Below are 27,510 nucleotides of genomic sequence, written 5' to 3'. Positions count from 1 at the left end.
ACACCATAAACCCCTCTTTCGGACTCTTTCACCTCCCTTTTTCCTTTTCTTATGGGTTGATCCTAAGAAAATTTTATTAACAAATAGGAGCACTGTTTTTTTCTTTGTATTGTTCTGTCTTGGTTTCTTATGAGACTTTCACCAGACGTCAACATTATGACCAGTGTGAATCTTTTTATCTGTAGAGGAGGGACTGTTTGATCCTAATCCTCTACAGATCGGAGGGTTAGGATCAACCTATATATGGAAAGGATTTTTGGGGCACAACCTATTTAGGATGTGGCCAGCTACAAGAAAATGGGTTACCACCGAGTTTCAAGACCGTCGCTGAAACTAAGAAAAAACGCCGCTATTACATTCACCGACATTTTGGAAAATGCCCGTAAATCCAGTGTCGCTAATTTACTGACGTTCGCAAAAGTCAGTGAAGTACTTACACCGGCGTTAGAAAACGTCACAAAAAGTTGCTTTTTGAGTGCAGCAATTATTATATATGCCGGCGTTTTGAAAACGTCGGCCATCATGTAGCCCATAACATAACAATGTATGCAGATTCACTCAATGGTCCAGAGAATCATTTAAAAGAGGCAAGAAAAAAGATCAGGGTGTGGCTATCAATGTTTCACCATGTCATGTTCTACTTCTTGGTTGCCTTTTGTTTTGATGTGAAAAAGGAAGCGGTGCAAAGTGTACTCCAGCAATGTCCATACAAATATACCAGTAAACACTATAAGAGCTACCTTGAAAGTGCAAGGCCCGTTCGGATGGATGTGGTCACAAACCGACATACAAATAGCAGCCAGATGAGTGGGATCACCCACCATACTGTTCGTGTTAAGAACTGTTACAAGTTGAAAATGAGTTAGAAATGAAATGCTAAGCCAGAGTTGCATATCAACTTAAAGGTGTATTAGGCAACAGGGTAATACCTCCCAAAAATCACTAGAATGTGAAGGATAAAAGCCAAATGAAATAACATAGCCAGCATCAATTGATGCAATGCAACTGATACTTGACTTTCTTTAGGAAACAAAAGTAAAAGATCAAACTCATATTCATGAGCAAACTGAATAACAGTAGGCGGAGACGATATGCATACAAGGTGGTCAGTCACACATTTGTGCGAGATAGTATGCATTGAAACGAATTCACAGCATATGCTCTATTCCCAATTTGTTCCCATCATTTGTGCACAGGAGGCTTATTCAACTCTAAAATTTGGACCTTAGGATGATCCCCATCAATCGATCTATGACATTATATCCAACGAGTCGGTTTAATACTAAAGAAATCCTTAAAACAGGATTTCAAAATGGAAAAAACCCACAAATAAATCACATTCATAACACAATGCAATCATATAAAGAGTATTTCTAATCAAAACTTTAAGCACAACATGGCATTGCTTCAAAAAACATATGGAGATGAGCATGGAAACATCTCTTTGCGCCATTTCTACAAACATGTAGCGGGTAGAAATGATTGGAACAAATAAAATTCATCACTTTGCGCCATTTCATTACTCTTTCCAAAAGAGTAAAGAAAATATTAGAGATTTAAGATAATCTCTAAAAAGGAGATTCAAAACTCTAATTTCCCAAGAGAAAAAAAATAGAAAACAAGATTCAAAACACTAGGGCAATGTGAATAAACTAGATTCATACCCTTTCTTCTTCGCCTTCTTTTGAGAGGAAATGGGTAGGGAAACCCCTTCTCGAAGAAACCAAAACCCTAGAAAAAGCAATTGAAAATGAAATCAAAACCCTAGATTTAAGATAAATCTGACAGGAGAATTCAAAACCCTTATTTTCCAAAGGAAAAAAAATAAAACAAGATTCAAAACCTTAGGGCAATGTGAATAAATGAGACTTATACCCTTTCTTCTTCACCTTCTCTTGTGAGGAAACGAGATTCCAAACCCCTTCTCTTAAAGAAACCAAAACCCTAGAAAAAAGAGAATTGAAAATGAATATCAAAACTCCTGAAAGCAAATCAAAACCCTAGAAATAAAATCGCAAATCCGAAGAAGATGCCTGAGAGATAATCTCCGGAAAGAGAGTTACCGGAGAGAAAATCGCGGGAGAGATAATCACGCACAGGGGAGGGTGAAAACAGCGTGCAGGAGGAAGAAAAAAGAAACCGCGTTTTGAGTGCGGGGTCGATCTCTTTTAATTTGGGTTTTTAGTAATTTGGGTTTTTAGTAAGACCTTCACCGACGGCCAATAAAATCCGACGGTGTAATTGCAATTATCGACGTTTTGTTCAACGTCCCTGAAAACAAAGCAAAAAATCAGTTGGGGCCATGGGATTAACGCATGTTTTGCGACGTTTTGACAAAAAATGCCGTTGCTTAGCAATGTTCAGTGACGTTCAAGAAACGCCGGTGATTATTCCTAGGATGCACCAGCGTTAACCAAATAAACGCCGCAAATTATTTTATTTAGGGACATTTTATGACCGTCGGTAAAAGAACGCTGCTGAAGGTTAACTTTCTTGTAAGTGCGGGCCATACCATACTTTTAATAAAGTGAAGAGTGCGATCATCGAAATACAGTAGTGCTGATAACATTTCCCAGAATCAATCATAGCTTAAGCGTACTTTTCTGAAAGGAGGCCCTCGGTATGAGGAATAAAGACTGATATTTTTAAAATTTTATTTTAAAGAATAAACCTAAATTAACATTGAACTAAACGATCAACGAAGCTAAATCCAATGAAGTACTACAATGAGGAAAGACCCACAATGTCAAGTGATGGACTTTATAGCATTCCCAAAAGGGAAGTGATATTTCAACCCCCTTCAGCAGCATTGTTTGTTTGTCTATTTCCTCAATATCACTTTATTTTCAAGAACAAACAAAGAAGAGAGCTGGAATTTTCAAGAGAATACAAACAAATGAAGGTGAAAATCAACATAAATGCATCCCATAAACATCCTCACATTAAAGTTGCATATCTCATTATGAGGGTATGAGAAAATGTTTCCAACGATTCTTGTCACTGAACCATTCAACTTCAATCAATACCTTAGTTATTGCTAAGATAAGATGAACCCTCACGTAAAGTTGGCATCCTATTTTTCCTGTCTCGATGGATGCCAATTCCATGATATAAGTTTTTGATCACATGCAATTCATTGACAACATCACCCATCTGCATTCGATCTCTTGGTGATTCTGCACAACAAGAGACACTGATTCTGATCATTGAGACCACACAGTCATGCATTCTATTTTTCATATTGGTATGATTTTCATTGTTATTATTGTTGACAACTTGGACTTCTTCTGAGATCAATTGCGTGTCTGTAATCTCGATCACTCGATCTGGCAGTGCCATTGGTAGGAGCTTTTCCTGTGAACATCTCCAGCAACAAGATTCCATGACTATACACGTCTCCATGCGTAGATCTCTTTCCACCCATACCATATTCTTTCCATTGAAACATGAATACAAAAATCAAACCTTTGATCTTGTTAGAAAGAAACTATGACATGTTGCCAAATAAAACTTCATCCTATAATCAAGCTAATGAAAATTTTAAAATCTTATAAGATAATAATAAAGATTAAAAAATATTCATAAAGTCATTTACCTGGAGCAACATATCCAATAGATCCCTTTATTGTCAGTGAGCTACTTTGATTGTTAGAGTGATTAGCATGTCTTAAAAAATAAACCTTGCTAACCCAAAATTCCCCACATGGGCATTCATGTCATCATAAGAAGAACATTGCTCGGTTTTAAATCACAATGAACAAGTGGTGTTTGTCCATGGTGATGAAGATAATCCAACATCAATGGAGGTTGCATATCTCCACTTTGATGTGACCACTTCTCTAAACTCCCATTAGGCATGTACTCAAAAACCAAAGCTTCAAAATCATTGCCTTGGTAATCAATACTTGAGCAAGAAGTTATGATCTTAATTGGATTCCGATGCCGAAAGTTTCTTAAGGCTTCACATTCAGCGTTGAAGCTCTTAGTAGCCCCGTGTTGTTGAAGGTTGAGTACCTTCACTGCAACAGCCGTTTCATTGTGGTCTAAAAATCCTTTTTAAACAGAACCATAACTTCCAGCACCAATCAAATTTTCCAATGAGAACCCATTAGTTGCTATTTGGAGCTCCGCATAAGAAAGCTTTAAACATAGATCCTCCAAAGGCATCGAAACAAAAGGATTATTTCTCAACTTTGTTTTCCAATAGAAGGAGCAAAGAAACAAGATAGCATAGTAAGGAATAAAATCACACTGACTATTAAAATTATTACTCGTAGAAAATGAGATTTTCCACGTCTGTTATAAACGTGGACAGGGCATGCTGGCAACTGTAGTTCTAGGATACCCCCACGTAGCCTGTTGTTTCCATAAACTGAAATGGCACTTGCATTTCTAAAAATCCCTTCCTTTGGTACATCACCCTCAAGATCATTAAAAGACAGATTTAGATACTCGAGAAAGTGAAATTTTTCCAAGTATTCTGGAATCTTTCAGGACAAGTTATTGTATGAAAGATCTAGCTCTCGGATTCCTTTTAAATTGGCCAATGATGAAGGAATGCTTCCTTGAAAGAGGTTACGATCCATGTATAAGTATTCCAAGCTAATACAGTTGCCTGACGTGTTGGGAATTTCACCTGCTAAATTTTTATGAGAAAATTCTAATGCCCCAACTTGTTTTAAGTTTCCTACTTCTGAAGCAAGGGATCCTGTGAAAGAATTATACGATAAGTCAAGGACTATTGTTAGTGAGGAAAGCTTCAAAATCTGAGTAGGTATAGGACCATTGAGGCTATTTTGAGCGAGCATTAGTTCTACTAAATATCCACAATTTCCAAGACTTGATGGAATGCCTCCTTGTAATTTATTTTCAGATAAACTAAGTCCTAACAAATGAGTTATGTTGCCAAGTGAAGATGGAATTTGGCCGTACAATCCATTTGTCTGCAAGGCCAATGATTGCAGCTTGTTAAGCTTTCCAAGTCCAACAGGAATAGTAACTATGAGAAAATTCCTCTCCATGCCCAGTGCTGTTAAACCTACCAGATTTTCAATACCTGATGGGATGCTACCAAATTTCTGGTTTCTTCCTAAAACCAGTCGTGTCAGTTGAGCTGAGAGATTAGCTATAGAGTCGGGCAGTGCACCACTTAAGTGATTGGTGTCCAGTGCTAATAATTGTAGACGAGAGAAATTGGTTAAAGAAGTGAGGAAAGTCGTGTCGTTGGATTTGCCTCTGCTGGCTAGCTTATTATTTCCGAAGTTAAGAGCATAGAGACCTCGAAGGCTTCCCAAATTCATAGGTAGGAACCCACTAAAGCTATTATTAGAAAAATCGAGGATTGAAAGTCGCGATGCATTACATAAAGAGACTGGAATGGGTCCCATGAATAGATTCCCATCCATGAGAAGCCCACGTAAATTTGGGAGAGAGCGGCCCAGGTCGGGTGGAATGCTTCCATGCAACTGATTATATGCCAGAGAGAGAGCATAATTAGACGAGAGATTGTAAATTGGTTGAGGAATCATACCAGACAAATTATTTGCACTGAGTTGAAGGAATTCTAAGCTGGTTAGTTGTCCTAGCTCATACGGGATGCTTCCTTCCAAACTGTTACATCCTAGATCTAAACTGATGAGAGATGAAAGGTTCCCACGCGAAGTTGGGATGTTTCCCATGAGATTATTTTTCCAAAGGTCTAAGTAAGCGAGCTGAGAGAACGAGTGGAACTTGTAGGGAACCCTCCCAACAAAATTATTGTAACTTAAATTCATGGACGTGAGTTTTGGGCAATGGGCAGTCAGATTGGCTGGTATTTCTCCTTCATATGAATTGAGGCTCAGATTGAGAGAATGCAAACGGAATAGACCACTCATGTCTGGAGGGAGTTGGCCAGAGAATCCGTTGTTTGCGAGGTTGATTTCATGGAGGAAGGTGAGATTTGCTATGTGAGGGGACATGGGACGTCCGACCAAGCCTTGATCGCCAAGGTTCAAGGTATTGACCCTTTGAGAATGGCGACGACTACATGTGACTCCCTGCCAATGGCAAAAATGGAGAGAATTGTTCCATGAGGTCAAAGCCCCATTAGGATCATACGTTATTTCATGTATTGGCAACAAAACATATATTATTAAAGAACAGTATTATGGCATCTTTTATAACCATTAACCTCTGGTTTGTCTACTAGTGTGTGTGTGTGTGTATATATATATATATATATATATATATATATATATATATATAGAGAGAGAGAGAGAGAGAGAGAGAGAGAGAGAGAGAGAGAGAGAGAGAGAGAGAGAGAGAGAGAGAGAGAGAGAGAGAGAGAGAGGGAAAACAGCATCCTCAACAAATTCAAGAAAAATTCTACCTTCTGTGGAATGTGGCTTGGATTTCATTGGAAGGAGACAAGGGTGACACATCAACAGACAAGCAATTATAAAAGCAAGAAACATCCCTGATAGTCACTAGAGATTTCGTTTCTATACAAAACAAGAGGTTTTGCTAATGTGGAATCCAAATGCCAAGCAAAAAACCTAAGCCATCCTGGCTTTTTGAGCATCTTTCCAGAGTTATGAAACCACTGGCAGGGCTATCTTGGTAAATAAAAGGGTGTATTTATCATTTTCCTTAAATGATTGGTACGATTTTTGAGCCACATATAGCATAACGAAAGCAAGGCCAATCAAGTGTGATTAAGATCAATCATAACTTAGGTGTATTTCGTTTTTGGAAACAGGCCTTTGGTATAACGAGACATAAAGACTCCTTATTTTATTGAAATCTCATTTTATGGAATCAGCCTAAATTAATACTGAACTAAACGATAAACAAAGCTAAATCCACTGAAATACTACAAAGTGGAAAGACTCACTATGCCAAGTGATAGACTTTATAGCATTCTCAAAATGGAAATAATACTTCCACCCTCTTTAACAACGTCTGTTTGTATGTTTCCTGAACATGACTTTATTTTCATGAATAGGCAAAGAAGAGAGAGCTGGAAATGATGCCATTTTTACGATAATACAAACAAATGGAGGTGAAAATCAACATAAACGAATGCCACAACCATCCTTACATTAAAGTTGCATATCTCATGATGAGGTTATAAGAAAATATTTCCAATGATTGATGTCAACTTCAATTAATACCTTAGTAATTACTTAGATAAGATGAACCCTCGTGTAAAGCTGGCATCCTATTTTGCCTATCTCGATAGATGCCTATTCCTTGATACAAGTCACTAATCACATGCAATTCCTTGACAACATCACCCATCTGCATTCGATCTCTTGGCGATTTTGCACAGCAAGAGACACCGATTCTGAACATTGAGACCACACAGTCATGCATTCTACTTCTTATATTTCTATGGTTGTTATTATTGTTGGCAACTTGAAATTCTTCTGAGAGCAATTTTTGGTCTGTAATGTCCATCACTCGATCTGGTAGGGCCATCTTAGCAAACTGGTAGAGAGTTAGGCCATCTGTAAACAAATTGTCCGTTGGACTTTTTCCTGTGAACATCTCCAGCAACAAGATTCCATAACTATACACGTCTCCATGTGTAGATCTCTTTCCACCCATCCCATACTCTTTGCATTTAAACATGAAGATAAAAATCAAAGCTTTGATCTTGTTAGAAAGGAAATATGAGATTCGTGTAATCAAGCTAATAAAAATTTTAAAAATCTTGTAAGATAATAATAAAGAACAAATTTTTTTGATAGAGTCATTTACCTAGAGCAACATATCCAATTGAACCCTTTATCGTCAGCGAGCTACTTTGATTATTAGAGCGATTAGCATTGGGTTCAAAAATAAACCTTGCTAACCCAAAATCACCCACATGGGCATTCATGTCGTCATCAAGAAGAACATTGCTTGGTTTTAAATCACAATGAACAAGTGGTATTTCACCATGGTGATGAAGATAATCCAATGCAGAGGCCACATCAATGGCTATATTAAGCCTTTGAATAAGGGTCAAGTTCATCACTGGATGTTGCCCATCTTCACTTTGGTGCAACCACTTCTCTAAACTCCCATTAGGCATGTACTCGAAAACCAAAGCTTTAAAATCATTGCCTTGGTAATCAATACTTGAGCAAGAAGTTAAGATTTTAATGAGATTCCGATGCCGAATGTTTCTTAAGGCTTCACATTCGGCGTTGAAGCTCTTAGTAGCCCCGTGTTGTTGAAGGTTGAGTACCTTCACTGCAACAGCCGTTTCATTGTGGTCTAAAAATCGTTTATAAACAGAACCATAACTTCCAGCACCAATCAAATTTTCCAATGAGAACCCATTAGTTGCTCTTAGGAGCTCTGCATAAGAAAGCTTTAAGCATAGATCCTCCAAAGGCGTCGAAACAACAGGATTCTTTCTCAACTTTCTTTTCCAATAGAAGGGAGCAAAGAAACAAGATAGTATAATAAGGAATAAAATCACACTGACAATTGAAATTATTACTCGTAGAGAATGAGATTTTCCATGTTTGTTATAAACTTGGAGAGGGCATGCTGGCAACTGTAGTTCTAGGATACCCCCACAAAGCTTGTTGTTTCCATAAACTGAAATCGCACTTGCATTTCTAAAAATCCCTTCCTTTGGTACATCACCCTCAAGATCATTAAAAGACAGATTTAGATACGAAAGTAAGTGAAACTTTTCCATGTATTCTGGAATCTTTCCAAACAAGTTATTGTGTGAAAGATCTAGCTCTTGAATACCTTTTAAATTGACCAATGATGAAGGAATGGTTCCTTGAAAGAGGTTATGATCCATGTGTAAGTATTCCAAACTATGACAATTTCGTAATGTACTAGGAATTTCACTTGATAAATTATTATAAGAAATATCTAAATTCCCAAGTTGTTTCAAGTTTCCTACTTCTGAATCAAGGGACCCTATGAAAGAATTATGTGATAAGTCAGGGACTATTGTTAGTGAGGAAAGCTTCAGAATTTGTGTGGGTATTGTACCACTGAGGCTATTTTGACGAAGGATTACTCCTTCTAAATATCCACAGTTTCCTATACTTGATGGAATGCTTCCTTGTAATTTATTTTTTTGTAAATTGAGTCGTAACAAATGAGTTATGTTGCCAAGGGAAGATGGAATTTGACCGAACAGTCCATTTGTCTGAAAGGTCAATAATTGCAGCTTATAAGCTTTCCAATTCCGAAAGGAATAGTTCCTGTGAGAAAATTCTTCTCCATGCCCAGAGTTGTTAAACCTACCAGATTTTCAATACCTGATGGGATGCTCCCAAATATCTGGTTTCTTCCTAATGTCAGGTATGTCAGTTGAGTTGAGAGATTAGCTATAGAGTCGGGCAGTGCACCACTTAAGTAATTGGTGTCCAGAGATAATTTTTGTAGACCAGAGCAATTGGTTAAAGAAGTGAGAAAAATCATGTCGTTAGATTTGCCTCTGCTTCCTAGCCAATTATCTGTGAAGCTAAGAATATAGAGGTCTTGAAGGCTTCCCAAATTCATAGGCAGGAGTCCACTAAAGCTATTCCAACCAAAATCAAGGGCTACAAGGCGTGATGCATTAGAAAAAGAGACTGGAATGGGTCCTGTGAATATGTTGTAATCCATGAGAAGCCATTGTAAATTAGGGAGAGAGAGGCCCAGGTCGGGTGGAAGGCTTCCATGCAAATGATTTGCTGCCAGAGAGAGAGTAGAAATAGATGAGAGATTGTAAATTGGTTGAGGAATCATACCAGACAAATTATTTACACTGAGTTGAAGGAAATTTAAGCCGGTTAGTCGTCCGAGCTCATACGGGATGCTTCCTTCCAAACTATTATATCCTAGATCTAAATGGATGAGAAATGAAAGGTTCCCAAGAGAAGTTGGGATGTTTCCCATGAGATTATTTTTCCAAAGGTCTAAGTAAGCGAGCTGAGAGAACGAGTGGAACTTGTAGGGAACTCCCCCAACAAAATTATTGAAACTTAAAGTCATGGACGTGAGTTTTGGACAATGGGCAGTCAGATTGGTTGGTATTTCTCCTTCATATGAATTGCGGCTCAGATTGAGAGAACGCAAACGGAATAGACCACTCATCTCTGGAGGGAGTTGGCCGGAGAATCCATTGTTTGCGAGGTTGATTTCATGGAGGAAGGTAAGATTTGCTATGTGAGGGGACATGGGTCCGACCAAGCCTTGATCGCCAAGGTTCAAGGCAATGACCCTTTGAGAATGGCGACGACTACATGTGACTCCCTGCCAATGGCAAAAATGGAGAGAATTGGGCATTATTATCACATCTATTTGTTATCACATTCAAAGGTTTCTATTTATTATCACATCTATTTGTCCGATTGGAGCCGTAGTTGGGCATTATTATCATATCTATTTGTTTGATTGCCCAACAGACCATTGTTCTAGGGGAAATGATATATTCATCCCATTTTCTTCACTGAGGAACGCCCTTCTAGAGTAAAATGAGCAGTCATAAATACACTAAAGGGGGTGGCCCGGGGAAGAAAAAGGAGCTGAATAGGATCCATGACTTTTGCTCATCACTACCTAATCTTTCCAACCTGTTCTATTTGGATTTTGAGAATTGATTTTGAGTCCAAAACTGACCATTGAACTAAAAATTAAACGCAATTTACATTCAAATAATCAGTTTACTTTAGCCATCCATATAGGAATCTACCAGGTGAATGTGGACCGTTGATCAGAACGATCCTAGCCATCTGTATTAGACTTTTACCGGCCGAATGTGGATCCTAGCCATCTGTATTAGACTTCTACCGGCCGAATGTGGACCGCTGATCAGAATGATCGTAGCCCTCTGTATGAGACTACTACCGATTAATGTTGGCGGTTAATCTTTTTCCTTTTCTACAAATCATTTAAAGCCCATCAAATGGACGGCTACGATTATCCCATCGGTCCATTTTTGTAGCATCATCCAATCCGCAATATATAGGCATACATCTCGGAGTCACCCTATCTCAAGTTAGAAATTTTACTTAAAGTGCTTGACTTAGTCAGAGGGATGATCCTGCCGTCCTGAAATGGATGTTGTCTCTTTCGAATTCAACTAGACAGAAAATGACAAAAAGAGATTTTCCTGCAACAAAACAGTAAGGGTACCGCCCTTGATATTGCTCATTTTTTTAGCTTTTTGAGGAGCTGCTGATGGATCAAAAGTCAAGGGTGGTACTTCCACCGTACAAAGGGCCTTATTGTTGTAAGTAGGGCCGCAACAGGGTCGGGTTTTTCAAAACCCTAGCCCAACCCTGGATCCCATTATCTCGGCCTTGACCCTGAGCCAGGGCCGAAAAACCTCAACCCATGGCCCGCACTACAGGGCTCAGTGCTGGCCCTGGCCCGCCTTGATTGGCCCTGATTGGGCAGGGCAGGGCCGGGCCTGGCCTAATTGACCCTAGTGCAAATACCTGTTAAGAGTGCCAAAAATAAAGCAACCACTTATCATATAGAACAAAATGATCAATAAACAGAGAAAGGGAACAAAATAAGACAATATGAATTCAACAACATGATGGGCAACAGAGACAATTAATAATAATAATATAAAGAAACATCAATCCAAGATATAGAAAACATTAGCAAAAGAAACATGCATATAGATGGTTCAATTCTACAATAGAAAACTTAGGGTCGGGCCGAGTTAGGGTACCCGAGGCATTAACCCAGAACCACACCCGACCTAAGTCAGGGTCTAAAAAAATAAACCCTGGTCCGCCCTCAGGGTTGGAAAATCCAGCCCTGACCCAGTTCGGGCTCAGGGCGGGTCAGGGCTGACAGGGCCAAACTTGCACCCCTAGTTGTAAGCCCTTACACCATATAATTTCTCAACATTAACACTTTGAAAACGGAATTCCATAAATTATATATAAAGAAAAAAGAGTTTATACACACCCTTAACTGTGTTAAACTTTTTGTAGATAGACACGTGGTATAACTGGGAGGGCTGTTACAAACTTCCTAAAAATGTAGTGTCTTCCTAATGACTCCTTTTCCTCTCCCAATTTAGCCTATTGGTCATTGGTAGGATTTTATCCTAATCATCAGCCTAAGATTCCATAAATTTGAGTGATTTGGAATGTTGATAATTGCTAGGCAATTTTGGGGAAAGTCAATTCTCGGCTTAATTGTGCAAGAGAACAAACAATATTCTCAGTTTTTAACAGATTTTGTCTTATTCTTTTGATTCATCTGAGCTGGGTGTTATCTACTGCAAAAGTGAGCCGCAAATGTCTTTCCAAAAAATTCCCTAGCAAATCCTATTGAGAATTGAAACAATAATGAGGGTAGCTCACATGCCAGCTAAATGGGCATCCTATTTGCATCCTAGATAGACGGACTCGATTGTTTGATCGAGGCTGGACCAGAGGTTGTTCAATGGATCAACAGACCTCATAATGGGGCCTAGGGCGACTGTTAGTTTTTATTTTTTTATTTTATGAAATGTTGTTACTTTATTCAGTAGCCGACTCCAACTAGTTTGGGACAAAGGCTTAGTTGAGTTGAGTTGGTACTTTATTTTGGAAAAAAGAGTGCCAAAGATCAAGGCGGGTCATGGGTCTAGGAGTACAAAAGCCAAATAAACAGACATAATTTCTTAGAGGGGAAGAAATTCAAAAAATTATAGCTCGGCTCTAGTCATACTCCCATGAGCTAGACTACCCGCCTCACGGTTCCTAGGGCGACTGTTAGTAAAAAAATCCGAACATTGATAGTTAGAATCTATGTAACCTGGTTAGTCGGTTCGCTTCATTCGGGTTGAAGTCAGCATTTTAAAATTTTCATATAAACCCTATTTGAATTTTTGATTTAATTCACTGTTAATGAGCTGTATTTGATAATTCCAATCATCCCAATATATTATTAGAATTTTGAACTTATTTTCAAATAATTGGAGGAAAGAAATAAGAAGGAAAATATATTGTGAGTCATGACTTAGAATATTGTTTTAGTGTTCAAAATCTATCAAATAATCAAAAGATAACCCATGACATTTATTTATTTAAATTTTAAATTTATAAATATTTTAAATTTCAAAATATATAGGTAGCAAGATAAATATAAACTTTTAATAGAGTGCCAAAATTATATAGAAAATGTAACTTCAAACATAAGTCTTGCATGAACAGTTTTGATGGTGAAGAATTTAGTCGTAACTCAGTCACTATTTAGTAAATTAAGTTTCAAGAACATGTACGTTTAAGGCTCTAATAATTAATGCTTCATAAATTTATAATCACTTATACATTATCGATGAGAGAAAGAACAGACATTGCTCCTTTACTGATAATTTATACTTTTTTATTTCTAATACTTAATAAATAAATTTAGCAATATAAGATATATGAAAGTCCTTTCTAAGGAAATATTATTCGAGGTACATACAAAGTAAAAGTTAAATTGGGAGAGAACCCGATGTATTGTTTATTTCCTGACATTTTTAGGCTTGCCACCAGCAGTGAGTCCAAAATCTCAGACTATCTAACTAGGGGGTCAGAGCATGGAAGGGGTTTTTGGGATATTCGGCTACTCAGGGCTCTTAAAGATGATGAAATTGTGAGCTTCACAGCGCAATTACAGCTTGTAAATTCTTGTCATTGTTCGATTTTTGTCATGGATGAAAGAATTTGGACACCTGATCCAGACGGGAGTTTCTCCGTTAGATCTTTCTTTTCGGCCTTGTGCAGTGGGAATAGGAAGGCTAAGTGTCAGGCGAGAGTTTGGAAGACTTGGGCACCTCCAAGAGTGGCGGCATTCGCTTGGACCGTCAGTCGTAAAAGGCTTTCGCTTGGACCGTCAGTCATAAAAGCATAAATACATAAGACAGACTAAAGAGAAGGAAATTTCAGATGGCAAGCCGGTGTGTTCTATGCAAGAAAGCAGAGGAAACTATTGATCATTTACTTCTACATTGTCCGTTAACCTATCAAATTTGGATGAATTTTCTTAGATTCTTTGATGTGTCATGGGCTTTTACAAAAGGCATTAGAAGGACCTTATTGAACTGGCGTGGTGGTACGTTTGGAGATATGGGGCAAGCGATGTGGAAATTCCTTACTTGTGTCATCATCTGGAACATATGGAATAAAAGAAACAACCGGATATAAAGAAAGGAGGTTGAATTGGGTCATCTTACAGATTAAAATTAAATTAATTTCATGGATCAAAGATAGAATGAGAATTAATTATGGAATCGAGGATATATTAAGGAGTTGGAATACTATTATTTGGGAGCAGATGATCAAGGAAAAAGTTACCCCAAAATGGCAACCTCCGCCGATTGGTTGGTTCAAGCTAAACTTTGACGGAAGCTCCATCAGAAAATCCCGGAAAAGCAGGGATCGGTGGAGTCATTCGCGATAACAATGAGACGATACTGATGTCTTTCTTAGGACCGGCAGGCATCTGTTACGCTAATGAAGCTGAGGTACGAGCGCTGTTATTTGGGTTTAAATGGTTCGCTAATAGCAAGCTCGGACCGCTAATTGTAGAAGGTGATTCCTCAAACACCATTGCTTGGGCAACCAAAAACTCAAACGGACCCTGGAGATTGCATAACTTCGTGACTAAAATTAGGGATTTGGTGAGTGTCATCATGCCAACAATCGAACATCGGAGGAGATCGGCTAACGAGGTCGTTGATCAGCTGGCAAAGGATGGTGTTCTGCGTGAATTCATGTCCATTTTTATAGCGCCCGAGATGGAGGGTATTGCAAAGAATATGTAGAAGTGTTATCATTTTCTGATGATCTCTAAGTGGGGGGTGTAACTAATGTATGTCCCCCTTTCATCTTTTCTTGGTAATAAAAGTCAATTTAAAAAAAAAAAAAAAAAAAAATGTCGCAGGATATGAACAGAATTTGTTGCAGCAAAATTGCCATAGATTTATTCCGTGGACTAGTCATGTCAGAATCATGTGTAATACCAATCCTCATAACATTTCCCAGCATCCTGAGCGCTATATCTGCCGCCTCAGCTCTAAAGCATGGTCAAGAAGTCCATGTGCAGATGATCAAGTCGGGACTTGAACATGAGATGGGCATATCCAATTCTCTTATTACAATGTATGATAAGTGCTGAAAAGCAGAAAGATCAAGCTTATATTTTAGAGCTAAATGCTATCTTAACAATGTACTCAAAATGCAGTAGGCTGACCGATGCAAAGAAAATCATCAAAGCAATGAGCAAGAGGGATTTCTACACGTGGAATGTGTTGATGAATGGGTATTCCATCAGTGGCCATTATTATGACACCATCATTCTCTTTCTAGATATGCTTGAGCAAGGAATGCATTTCCATCAGTTGGCTTTCTCGTTTCTTCTTACAACTTGCAGCAGATTGGCTTCCTTGCAGTTCAGCAAACAGTTTCATGCTTTCACCATAAAATAGCAGTTTCAGATTCCTAATCAGCAAACTCATGTGTTGTCAATAAATAATGCTTTGGTATCCATATATTCAAAATGTGGTAGCATCATCAATGCGATTAGTGTATTTGAAAGGAGGGAAAGAAGAGATGTTTTTTCATGGCCTGGCATGATTACTGGGTTTGGACATGATTATGAATCACTCAATCTGTTTGAGAGGATGAAAGCAGAAGGTGTCAAACCAAATTCCGTAACCTTTCTCGGATTGCTTACTGCTTGTGCTCATGCAGGCCTAGTCAGAGAAGGAACCCACATTTTTCAGCTCCATGAGCATTGAGCAATGAGCACTATGCTTGCATGGTTGGTATGTTCGGGCATTCCTGTCAGTTTGGAAGAGCTGAAAAGTTGGTTGAGACTAGCATTGCTCTTATTGGAACTAAGTGGAACTTTTGCTTGAGCTTGTGGAGGGTGTTACTCGGGGTGTGCCATGCACATAAGCAACTCGAACTTGGTGTGCTTGCTGCAACAAGAATTCTTGAGATGGAACCTGATGATGAGCATACTCACATTCTTCTAGCTAATCTATATGCTGCCTTTGGTATGTGGGATGATGCAGTAAGAGTGAGGAGGCTGATGAAAGATAGAGGGTTAAAGAGGGACGTTGGGTTCAGCTGGATTGACATTGGAAGCCGAAGGAACATTTTCATACCAGGAGATGTTACTCAACAAAATAGGGAGGCGATATATGAGAAGCGGGCAGTTCATGACGTTGATGAGTCGCAAAAGGAAGCAATCATTTCTTATTACTGTGAGTAGCTGGCTGTAGCATTAGGCGTTTTCATTTTTTTGGGCAAGAAATGTGTAGATTACTGGTAAAAGCAATACCAAATCCAAATGAATTTATAGGGCAGGAAGAAGAAAGAAGATATACTATGACAGTTACAAGAATCACCAATCTATTGATAGACAAAAATCAGATATATAATCTTATGGGCTGCATTAATATTGGCCTTATGAGATATTTCTTGGCTGTAAAACCTGTTGATGTCTAGAAATTCGATCTAGTGCCCAACTCACATTGTTGAGGTTCATGGTGATAGAAATGGAGGATATTGACACCAAATAGAATAGCTACATCTTCGTGTCATGGAAGCGAGATGCATTTCTAGTTTCCATTGGTGTTAATGTGTGCCAGAGCGGTAAGAAAAGGCTCCCAAGAAGGCGGGAAGAGGGAAGGATCGGGGGATTTTTTTTAATAGTTAAATATTTAAGAAATCTAAAAAAATAAAAAATTACTAAAAAATATAAGAAATAATTATATGAACAAAATATTAAAAAACATTTTTTATTAAAAGATCCAACATTTACTTAAAGGAAAATCACTATTTGTTGAATGCCTGTGTTGACCAGTCTGTTGACGAGTGCCTGACAAGATGAAAAATTTTTAGAAACCAAATTATGAGTTTTTTTTACCGGGCTGTTTATTTTTAATAATGTTTGTACATGATAGGATTTATGAATTTTTAAAATTAGAAAAATACACTATCATTTGGAAGTTAAGATTTTGACCCGATCCGTTTTTTCGAATTTTGTACTAGAACTAGAAAGTTGACTTTTTATCCTTTAAGATTTGGCTCTTGAAACTATTTGTAATACATTCAAATGGGGGGTATTCTTATATTTATATGTAACTAAGAAGAGAAAGAGAAGAGGACCACCAAGAAGAGAAGAGGACCAGCAAGTGACAAGGAGGGTTGATAGGAAACGCGCTTCACATAGAGTGGGAATCGCATTTCCCAAGTTTCTGAAACGAGATTCTCAAAAATTGGGTAATCAAGAAGATCCCATTTCCGAATCGCGTTTCAAAGAATCACGTTTCCCCATTCTGATTAGAGCTTCCTGCTTCCTTGGTCCCGATTATAACGGTGAACAATTAGAGTATCCTGCGCTGATCGCAGACAGATCAAGCTTATGAGCAGCACATCTCTGAGTCCTTATGATGAAGGGGAGCACTCTCTTGGTAGAATTCCTTTATTACGTGTAAGGAAACTTGGAAAGATACCCTTGGGGCATCTTTGGATGCCACCAAAATCTCTCCTTATTTGAAAATAGGATTATGTTAGTTTGATCTTATTTGCAAAGGCAACATTAAGGCCTCGTTGGAAGCCATTAACTATATCATTTTATAAAACAAGTATAGTCATTATTTGCTTATAATCATATCTACCTTCAAAATCATTTGCATATAAGCTTATATGCAAATAATTTTTAGTGGCATCCAAAGAGTCCCTTAGACTTACTGTATATAGTGTTTATTCTATATTTTATTTTGTCTCTACATTTTTGTTCTTACATTTTAAGTGTATATGCTGTTGGAATTTTAATGCATTTAATTTTTTTTGTCAGTTTGTGAATCACATTTCAAATGTTGTACAATGCCATTTTAATTCTTTAATATTTTATACATTTTGCACCTAGTTTCATTGAGCTTTTTGGTTCATTGTTTGATGTTTTCTTTGTAACTCTTTTTGCCAAACAGAGAGAGAGAGGGGAGAGAGAGAGAGAGACGTTGAGTGCGAGACTGTTGTTTATACATGGAGAAAAAAAAAAACTCCCTCTTCTCTCTTTCAATGGTTCTTTTCTTCTAGACTTGCATTTCACAAGTTCTCGGGATTTTTCTATTTTCAAAGCCTTTGCAAGATAGTTTTACATGGGCAAATTGTTCGTCATAGATCATGTTCGCCAGGTCCGAGCCTGTTTGTGCACATCGTCAAAGACGACATATAGTGCTGTTTTATCCTTGATATGGGTTCAAGAAACACGATTAGATACCAATTGTGATTTGCGAATTGCATGGACTACTATAGGCTGTGAGTTCATATTCTTCGTATTGGCTATTTGATGTCAATTATATTGTTGAAATGGTCTACGTACCCCATTTTACTCTATCCTCTTTGTTTCTATTCCAAGGCGAGGTAACGGGACTTGTATATTTCTATACAAAGCAGAACTTGACTCATAAGCTAACTAAAAAAGAGCTTAAAAAAGAGTTCCGACTACCTGATTCTCTGCTTTCATTTTGTGTTCTTGACGTCGTGTCTCTAGGCATTATATTACCTAGTCCAACTGTTATCTTCTCCTGCCTAGCAAGCAGATTTTCCTAACTAGTACATATCTTTTTTTTTTTGAAAATCCTAAGAAGTACATATCACAGCATAAGTTTAACATGAGGTCAAAAAGAAAAGGGAAAAATGGAATTTTAGTCGATAAATCTGGTATTGCTGTTGGATGCTGACTCCATGAATGTCACCATACTCTTTCAGATTATTATTTTTCTTTAATTACTCTATTGTCATTCATGTGATATAGTGATATACTACATGGCTCATATATTCCGTTCTACATGTTGATTCCGTGCTATAAAAGATATATATTACTACGAAATCGATCTTTTGTCCTTGATTGAATACTAATTTCTCTTGGACAGGCATCTTATAGTTGTTTCTTGCTTTGGGCACTGATGGCATAAATGGCGTGTTTTCTGCCACAACTTATGCCTAAATGTTTTTTATCGTGCAGCAATATAAGCAGTGGATTTTGAGGACAATAGAAGACACTTGGAACCTTTTCAACTTCACTACACTTTGGAATGAAAGCAATGATGGTGAGGCATATCTCATGGCTATATATAACAACCCCGATCTGCTGCAGCTGCTTGTACAAGATAATAACTTCAAAGATTTATTTCATGACACTCTTGGATTTGGTGCTGCCAAAATTATCAGGTGATGTAGCATGTAGCCATGTACACATTTTGCAAACTATTTTCTGTAGGCATCTGTGTTTTCACGTAATTAAGGTTGATTTTTTGGGACCATGATCAGAATAGCACAATTCCATAATATGTTTCTATTTGAATTAGTGGACAGTCTCTGCAACACATAGGAGGAATGGCGGGTTATTATGTCATGAGATGCTCAGGCAACACAATATAGAAGAAATAAGAGTGTGTAACAAGAACAACGCCTCATGTACCTCTATTGGAGAACCCATACATCCATTTGGTCCAAAAAAGAAGCTAACACCTACAAATTTGAGATGACATAGAGTTGACTTATTCTTTACATTGGCACTACACACATCTCATATACTCCTATCTCATATGGTCAACTCAGGAGAAATACCTTGGTCTAAGTGCATCCTATCTAACCTTTTAGATGTGGCTCAGTTCCATCATGTCCGCCACATGAAGTAACTCTCCATTAGAAGATTGTCACTTTGATGGAAACTTGGTAGTCTAGCACTGTTACATGGGAGTTTGATACCAAACTGAACAATCTGAATTTAACTCATTTCAGTAGGACTCTTCACAACCGAAAGAGTAGTCTTATTTTAATTACATGAGAGATAACAAAGATTAAGATAAAAGAGGGGACTAGATGACCCCAAAAATGGAAGAGAAGAGAAAAAAGGCAGAGAGAGAGAGAGAGAGAGAGCCGTCCATAGCATTTCAACTATTTGTTCCACATGGCCGACAGTCTGTCAACAGAAAAACTAACTCCATCACATAGCTAATGTGCATGGACAATTATATTAACAAGCTGTATAACTCTAGAAATGTCAGTCAGTAACTCCTAGTCCTAGCATTGGGCATTGGTCTGAGTTAGGGGAAGAGGGCAGTAGAAGATATGAGGTGGAAGGAGAGGATTGGAGATCTTTTGAGTGAGCCCCAAGTAATCCTCATTCAATCCTAGAGATGGGACAGGAAGGCTGAGCCTAGCTAGGAGGTTGGTGGAGGGGTCTCTGTTTTGGTCTAGCAATTTGGTGGTCCAACGCCTCCCACTCAGTTCCTCAGGAGCAAGCAAACTCGGAGTTAGCTGGGAGAGAATCAAACATTGGAGATCTGATTTCTTTTTACCCAGAGATGACCCATTGTATTCCTTTGATCATCTCAATCACCGGGGCTTCCCCGTGTATCTCTTCTTTATTAATATTTTTATTTGCCCTTAAGAAAGTCATTACAGTAAGTCGATCTCTTCACAATTGAAAGAGCAGGGTGTTTATACGATCTTAACTAATTTTACATGGGGTGATAATCAGCCAACACCGGCATCATATTGATAATGTGTATGGGCGATAGCATTAACAATTCATTTTACTCAAGAGATGGCCTTTTTTAGCTATAGCATTTGGTCATTGTTTTCAGGAATAAATAGCAACCAAAATAAATTCTAACAAAAAACATGCCAAAGCATGCAAACGAAAGTGTAAGTGTATATATTTCAAACCCGACTGGAGTATTTCCATATTAAGAAATCAGTGAATATTGTAAAATGAGTTCCATCTCAGGTGACATACCGACATGAAAATGCAGGAGATCTAATTTGAAAATGGTCGTTTTGTGAGAAGCTTTCTAATTATACATGTACTTGTGATGTTCAAAGTACTGCAGGGATCTTATGTTAGTGTACATTATATACTATGTTTAGTCCATAGAAATTTATTCAATCATCACCTTATACAGGGTCAGTCATCTTCTGTTTCATTTAACTTGTGGAAAATCCGTGTTCTGGACTTCGAATCTGTTCTAATATCAATGGTTAATCTGTGAGTTTCAAGAGGATAGTGGGTGTAACTTATGCTGAGGATTTCGATTCGATTGATGATGTTAGCAAGCAAGCCTATTGCTAACGTGGAGCTCCTGAGTTTGCAAAAATGCTCCTTAAGGAAAGACACCGATTCCAAACCATTGATCAAGTTATTTCAGCTATTAAGGAAGTTCCTCTGTGATAAGCCTCAAGATATTGGCTTGCTAAAGTTTCAGATGATTGAAAAATTTTCTTACTGCAGTTTATATAAAATCACAGAGATTATAGTCCATTTTCTTTCATGGAAATGGTAATACAAGTGCTGTTAGTTTTCTCCTGTCCCTATAATTTTTGTGGCTACCCAGTGAGCTCCACATTGAGATAAGAGGATCATCAGGAATTCAGGATGAGACCCTGCAATGACTGTAATTTTTTTATTTGGACCTTTTTCTGTTGAGCCCTACTCGATGTAAAATAAAACTTTGATGCTGTGAAATTTCATTGTGAATTGGTTTTGGTTATATGCATATTATTATGTATGGTATAAGCGATGTTTATCTGCTTGGTCATTTGAAATTTTGGGAAATTATAAATACCAAGAATGCTCCTGTTGGTGCATTTTTTATGATTAAATACAAAAAAGTTCTTTGTTTAAGCGGAAAAGTTCTTGAAAAAAATCCAAAATTTTGACCCACCCCCGCCCCCATCTTAAACTTTAAAAAATCTGTTAGGCTCCTAAATGGGGGCCTGCCTATGTAAGGGACTAGTTGGATCCCAGCCTGGTATGGGACAGGTTTAAAGGGAGTAGCCTAACGGGTTCCACCTCTGACTTTGGTATTGCAGGTTCCTATCAGAGCGAAGTTACCACAGAGTGGGCCGTTGTGAAAAGGGCTACATGGAAAAAAAAATCCAGAGTGAAAGCCACCACAGAGTGGCTGCCGAGGGCAGCAAATGCGGAAGCGTGGTGGAATGTTTTAATCCTAAGTGGGGCCAGCCTAGCTTGATTGATCCAATCTGTCATTTGACATGCCTTGCTTTTCTTTGGATCTATTGTGACCCAAAAATTATGCCAATCGTGCACTTCTAATTTACCTTTTGTTATTAAATGTGAACCGTTTCCCACTATATAGTTTTTGACAGTCCATATACAAGGATGAAAAATGTACATTATTAGCTTTGTAATTTGAGTGATGGCCGGTGATAACGACCCTTGTTTTAACCATGCCTGCCCTTTAGACTATGTTTGACTGCGGGCATTTACTTCGTAGAGGGGTGGTGTACGTACTAGACATGCCTTGGATTTACATGGAACTTACCTAGTAGAATAGTGGTAAGAAGTGCTTGGTTGTCAACCTCATAGAGCAGTGGTAAGGAGGGTCATTACCAATATACAAGGAGAAGAGAGTAAGGAGAAAGAAAGAAGAAAAGCATCATTCCCAAGAAATTCAAGATAAATTCCACCTCTTTGCAGAATTTGGCTTCGATCTCTTTGGAAGGAGACAAGGGAGACAAATCAGCAGACATGAAATTGTAAAACCAGGAGGGTAGTCTTTAGAGATTTAGTTGCTATATTGGCAACCCAACATGGGGTTTCGCTGATGTGGCATCCAAATGCCAAGCAAAACCCCTAAGCCATCCTAGCTTTTGTTCGTCTTTCCATAGCTATGAAGTCACTAGTAGGGTTGGCTTGGTAAATAAAAGGGTGAATTTATCATTTTCCTTGAATGATTGGAATGATTTTTGAGCCATAGCACATCCAAAGCAAGGGCTATAAAATCAATCATCACTTGATTTTATTAAAATTTTATTTTACATAATAAACCTAAATTAACTCCGAACTAAACGATCAACGAAGCTAAATTCACTGAAGTACTACAATAAGGAAAGACCCACTATGATATTGCCACTTGTACGAATGTAATGTCTTATTATTACGAAAAAGAAGGGTACTATTGGCATGATAATGTGTTATACTTGTGTTGTTAGATACGTGGTGTAATTGGGAGGGCTCTTACAAACTTCCTAAAAATGTGGTGTCTTCCTAATACTCTCTTTTCTCTCCAAATTTAGCCTATTGGTCATCAGCCTGAGATTCCATAAATTTGAGTGATTTGGAATGTTGAGAACAACAATATTCTCACTTTTTAACAGATTTTGTCCTATTCTTTTGACCCATCTGAGTTGGGTGTTTTCTACTGCAAAGGTGAGCCGCAAATGTCTTTCCGCAAAATTGCCTAGCAAATCCTGTTGAGAATTGAAACAATAATGAGGGTAGCTCGCATGCCAGCTAAATGGAGTTCCTATTTGCAAGATTAATGCCTATAAAAAAACAAGAGTATAAACCTTTTTAGGGAGAATCCAAGTAGTGACTTATAGATAGACGGGACTCTGATTGTTTGATCTAGGCGGGACCAAAGGTTGTTCATTGGATCAATGGACTTCATAGTGGAGCCTAGGGCGACAGTTAGACCCGGCAAAATCAACCCGTGCCCGCAGGTCGACCGAACTCACTTGCAAATTTGTGGGTATGGGTTGGCATATGAGTGACCCGTTAAAAATGACCCGTGGGTCACCCAATCCGCCAAAATATGGGTTGGGTAGGGTGAACCCGTGGATACCCGAATTTCATTTTTTTTTTGGTTCGAGTAGATACTAGCCGCATTTCCTAACTTGCAACGAAGAGTAGCTTTTAGATAAAAGAAGGGATTTTTCCCTCTTTTGGAGGGTACTCCAGGCATTTTGTGTTACTTAATTGAGAAGCAATCCATACGAACCGTGAGATCAAAGAAAAAGAGAAAGGACGGTCTAGATTAAGAGGAAATGCAACCTAGTATAAAAGGGACAAGGGTTCGTTTGCAAGGGGGTACTCGAGGCATTTTTTTCTTAGTCTCTTCTTCTCTTTTTGTTGCTATAATTTCTTAGTCTCTTCTTCTCTTTTTATGAAATGGTGTTACTTTATTTAGTTCTTCATGAAAATTTTCTAAAGGAATCATTAGCCTACCCCAACTGGTTTGGGACAAAGGCTTAGTTGAGTTGAGTCGAGTCGAGTTGGTGTTACTTTATTTAGGAAAAAAGAGTGCCAAAGACCAAGGCGGTCACAGGCCTAAGAGTACAAAAGCAAAGAAAACAGACATATATAACTTCTTAGGGAGGAAGAAATTCAAAAAATTATAGCTCGGCTCTAGTCACACTTCCATGAGGGAGACTATCCGCCGCACGGTTCCTAGGGCGACTGTTAGTTAAAAAATGCGAACAGTGATAGTTAGGATCTATGTAACCTGGTTCATCGGTTCGCTTCATTCGGGTTGAGGTAGCACTTCATAATTTTCATATAAACCCTATTTGAATTTTTGATTTAATTCATTGTTAATTCGGTCTATTTGATAATTCCAATCGTCCCAATATATTATTAGAATTTTGAGCTTATTTTCTAATAATTGGAGGCAAAAGAAATAAAAAAGAAAATATATTGTGAGTCATGACTTAGAATATTGTTTCAGTGTTCAAAATCTATCAAATAATCAAAAGATACTAAATAAACAATGTACATTGAATTATTTTCATTTTAAAATTATAAATATTTTAAATTTCAAAATATATACATTGCATGATAAACATAATCTTTTAATAGAGTACCAAAATTATATTTTGAAGGAGGAACTCTCAAACATAAGTCTTTCACGAACATAATGAGATAGGTGAGGATGTTTAGCTAATAGTTTTGATGGTGAAGATATTAGATTGATCAATATTCCGCCCCTTACTGCAAATTTCTAGTGTCTATACTTCACTCCATCAATTTGCAAAATGACTGATGCAATCTTTGTGGTCCCACATACCCCACCCATGAGAAAACCAGCTGACATCAGTCTAGAAACGGGAAGGAAAGCATATTGGCGTCAAGAGAGGGGGGCCATAAGGATTTCTTTGCTTCAAAGCTCAAAGAAGCCATTCATTCCACATTTAGAGAATTATTGGGAATTTTAATTTATTTTTAGTGATGTTCTAATAGAAGTTTAATGTAGAAATAAGTTTACGCTAGAAATTGAGGGAAAACAAGTGAGTGAAAGATCCAATTAATCAAAGTGAGTGGAAGATCCCACTTAATCAAAAATTTTGGCAACAACCTTGTTGGAATTGAATCGCTAAAAATCATCGATGCCCTTCTTTTCTATTTTTTTCTATCTGCTTTCTTTCTCTCTTCTTTTCTCTCATTTTCTATTTCGTCTTTTATTTTTCATTGCGCAAGTCTTTGTGCTTAGTTTTTTCAAACATGAAAGGTTCATCTAACTTCATGCCAAGCGACAATGTCATCTTGTCGAAGTTAGCATTCATAGAAGCTAGATGCCTTTTGATCTCTCTCATTGTCTCCTCTCAATAATCCACTATGATACCAATTGTTACGAATCTAAATCCGTTCACAACGTGATTGATCTTCTTAGAGGGAAGATCAGCCGACAACCCTTATCTCTAAGACTTCTACCTATACCAAACAACGAGAGAGAGAGAGAGAGAGAGAGAGAGAGAGAGAGAGAGAGAGAGAGACCAAACTCCACATATAATATCCAACCTAATTTATAACTCAAGGAGTGGGACCCATCTAGGCATGTAAAACTTTCCAAGTAGACAAGGCCCACTTCTTGACCAGCTCCAATTTACTTGCCCGGTCCTTTGATGTAATTCGATTCATCTTTGTAAAAGAACGAACACGAGCTACTACCCCTTATGAAAAGGGATGTGATTTCCATTAATCTTCCGTAATTACATTCAGCCCTAATCAGTGCTTATATAGAGCACTTAGAGATAAACATGGAAAGATGAAGAAAAACATAGAATCAAATCACAAAGATGATAAACATGGAATCAAATCACACTAAACTAGATTCGAATCCTAACCTATCCTACTTACCTCATCTAGCACACTTGCCTAATCTAAGAATTTAAAATATAATTAATATATTGATAATACATTAGAATATTAAATAAGAGAGCTTTCATATTAATGATAGTTACATAGTTAATTCCTTATGGTTCTAAAGGATAAAAGTATCATTGTGGAGAATGCAAGAAGCTACCATTCAAAAAAAAAAAACAAAGAAAGATAAAAGTATTACGAATATACGTGTATATGAATATGCATTAACTCTATATTTCTTGGAGTTTTTTTGTTAAAACATTTTATAAACCATTATCTCTTTTTTTTTTTAAAAAAACAAGCTTTATAAACCATTATCTTGTGATTATTCAAAAAAAAAAACCAATATCTTGAAAATATATTTGATTTAAGTAAAGCTTCTGATTATATATAAATTATAAACCTATGAAAAAGCTATAAATAATGCACTCAAAAAAACTAAAATAAAACTCGAGTCAATATATACCTGAAAAACAAAACTAAAATCATGCCAAGATGACTCTCCGTTTGGTTGTCAGAATTTTTCTGATTCTTGGGACTTTTGCGGAATTTCTGCAGGAAACCCACATTTGGTTGGTGGGCCCAAAATAATCCCAGGAACCAAAATAACCACGCACGAAACCCCAGGAAGGAAAAAAAAAACTCCCAGGAACCAAAATAATCCTAGAAACCAAAAATAAGCTTGCAGAAGGGAGGGGCATTTTATGACCGTCGGTAAAAGAACGCCGCTGAAGGTTAACTTTCTTGTATGTGCGGGCCATACCGTACTTTTAATAAAGTGAAGAGTGCGATCATCGAAATACAGTAGTGCTGATAACATTTCCCAAAATCAATCATAGCTTGAGCGTACTTTTCTGAAAGGAGGCCCTCGGTATGAGGAATAAAGACTGATATTATTAAAATTTTATTTTAAAGAATAAACCTAAATTAACATTTAACTAAACGATCAACGAAGCTAAATCCAATGAAGTACTACAATGAGGAAAGACCCACAATGCCAAGTGATGGACTTTATAGCATTCCCAAAAGGGAAGTGATATTTCTAGGATACCCCCACATAGTCTGTTGTTTCCATAAACTGAAATGGCACTTGCATTTCTAAAAATCCCTTCCTTTGGTACATCACCCTCAAGATCATTAAAAGACAGATTTAGATACTCGAGGAAGTGAAATTTTTCCAAGTATTCTGGAATCTTTCAGGACAAGTTATTGTATGAAAGAACTAGCTGTCGGATTCCTTTTAAATTGGCCAATTATGAAGGAATGGTTCCTTGAAAGAGGTTATGATCCATGTATAAGTATTCCAAGCTAATACAGTTGCCTAACGTGTTGGGAATTTCACCTGCTAAATTTTTATGAGAAAATTCTAATGCCCCAACTTGTTTTAAGAGAGAGAGAGAGAGAGAGAGAGAAGAAAAACAGCATCCCCAACAAATTCAAGAAAAATTCTACCTTCTGTGGAATGTGGCTTGGATTTCATTGGAAGGAGACAAGGGTGACACATCAACAGACAAGCAATTATAAAAGCAAGAAACATCCCTGATAGTCACTAGAGATTTCGTTTCTATATTGGCAACAAAACAAGAGGTTTTGGTAATGTGGAATCCAAATGCCAAGCAAAAAACCTAA

At 37.6% G+C, this 27,510-nt stretch overlaps 1 protein-coding gene, 1 long non-coding RNA gene and 1 pseudogene across 2 annotated transcripts; 1 reads left to right on the top strand and 2 right to left on the bottom strand.

Moving 5' to 3' along the window:
* Positions 1-454: 454 nt before the first annotated feature.
* LOC143858366 (uncharacterized) lies at positions 455-2,379 on the bottom strand. Its single transcript, XR_013238929.1, has 4 exons — positions 2,064-2,379; positions 1,876-1,944; positions 1,665-1,731; positions 455-841 (listed from the first exon to the last, which is right to left on the bottom strand). It is a non-coding gene; the product is annotated as an uncharacterized LOC143858366 (long non-coding RNA).
* A 4,776-nt stretch (positions 2,380-7,155) lies between these two features.
* On the bottom strand, positions 7,156-10,077 carry LOC143864306 (uncharacterized; annotated as a pseudogene).
* Positions 10,078-14,916: 4,839 nt separating this feature from the next.
* Positions 14,917-16,194, top strand: LOC143870047 (pentatricopeptide repeat-containing protein At2g27610-like). The gene is made up of 4 exons (XM_077376557.1): positions 14,917-15,077; positions 15,160-15,378; positions 15,484-15,673; positions 15,766-16,194. Exons 1-4 carry the CDS (start codon positions 14,917-14,919, stop codon positions 16,192-16,194), a joined length of 999 nt encoding a protein of 332 aa, XP_077232672.1.
* The last annotated feature ends 11,316 nt before the right edge of the window (positions 16,195-27,510 follow it).

This window comes from Tasmannia lanceolata, unplaced genomic scaffold (assembly GCF_043159265.1).
Source record: "Tasmannia lanceolata isolate RefF3 unplaced genomic scaffold, GAP_Taslan_0.1 ptg000003l, whole genome shotgun sequence".
NCBI classification, from domain to species: Eukaryota; Viridiplantae; Streptophyta; class Magnoliopsida; order Canellales; family Winteraceae; genus Tasmannia; species Tasmannia lanceolata.
This window is presented reverse-complemented; position numbering and strand designations above follow the sequence as displayed.

Bases quoted from the DNA above. Each gene is read 5' to 3' on its own strand.
- LOC143870047 (XM_077376557.1), top strand. From the start codon at position 14,917: ATGTCAGAATCATGTGTAATACCAATCCTCATAACATTTCCCAGCATC. The intron at 15,078-15,159 runs GTATGATAAGTG...CTCAAAATGCAG, and splicing joins TCCAATTCTCTTATTACAAT to TAGGCTGACCGATGCAAAGA. The intron at 15,674-15,765 runs GTCAGAGAAGGA...CATTCCTGTCAG, and splicing joins CTTGTGCTCATGCAGGCCTA to TTTGGAAGAGCTGAAAAGTT.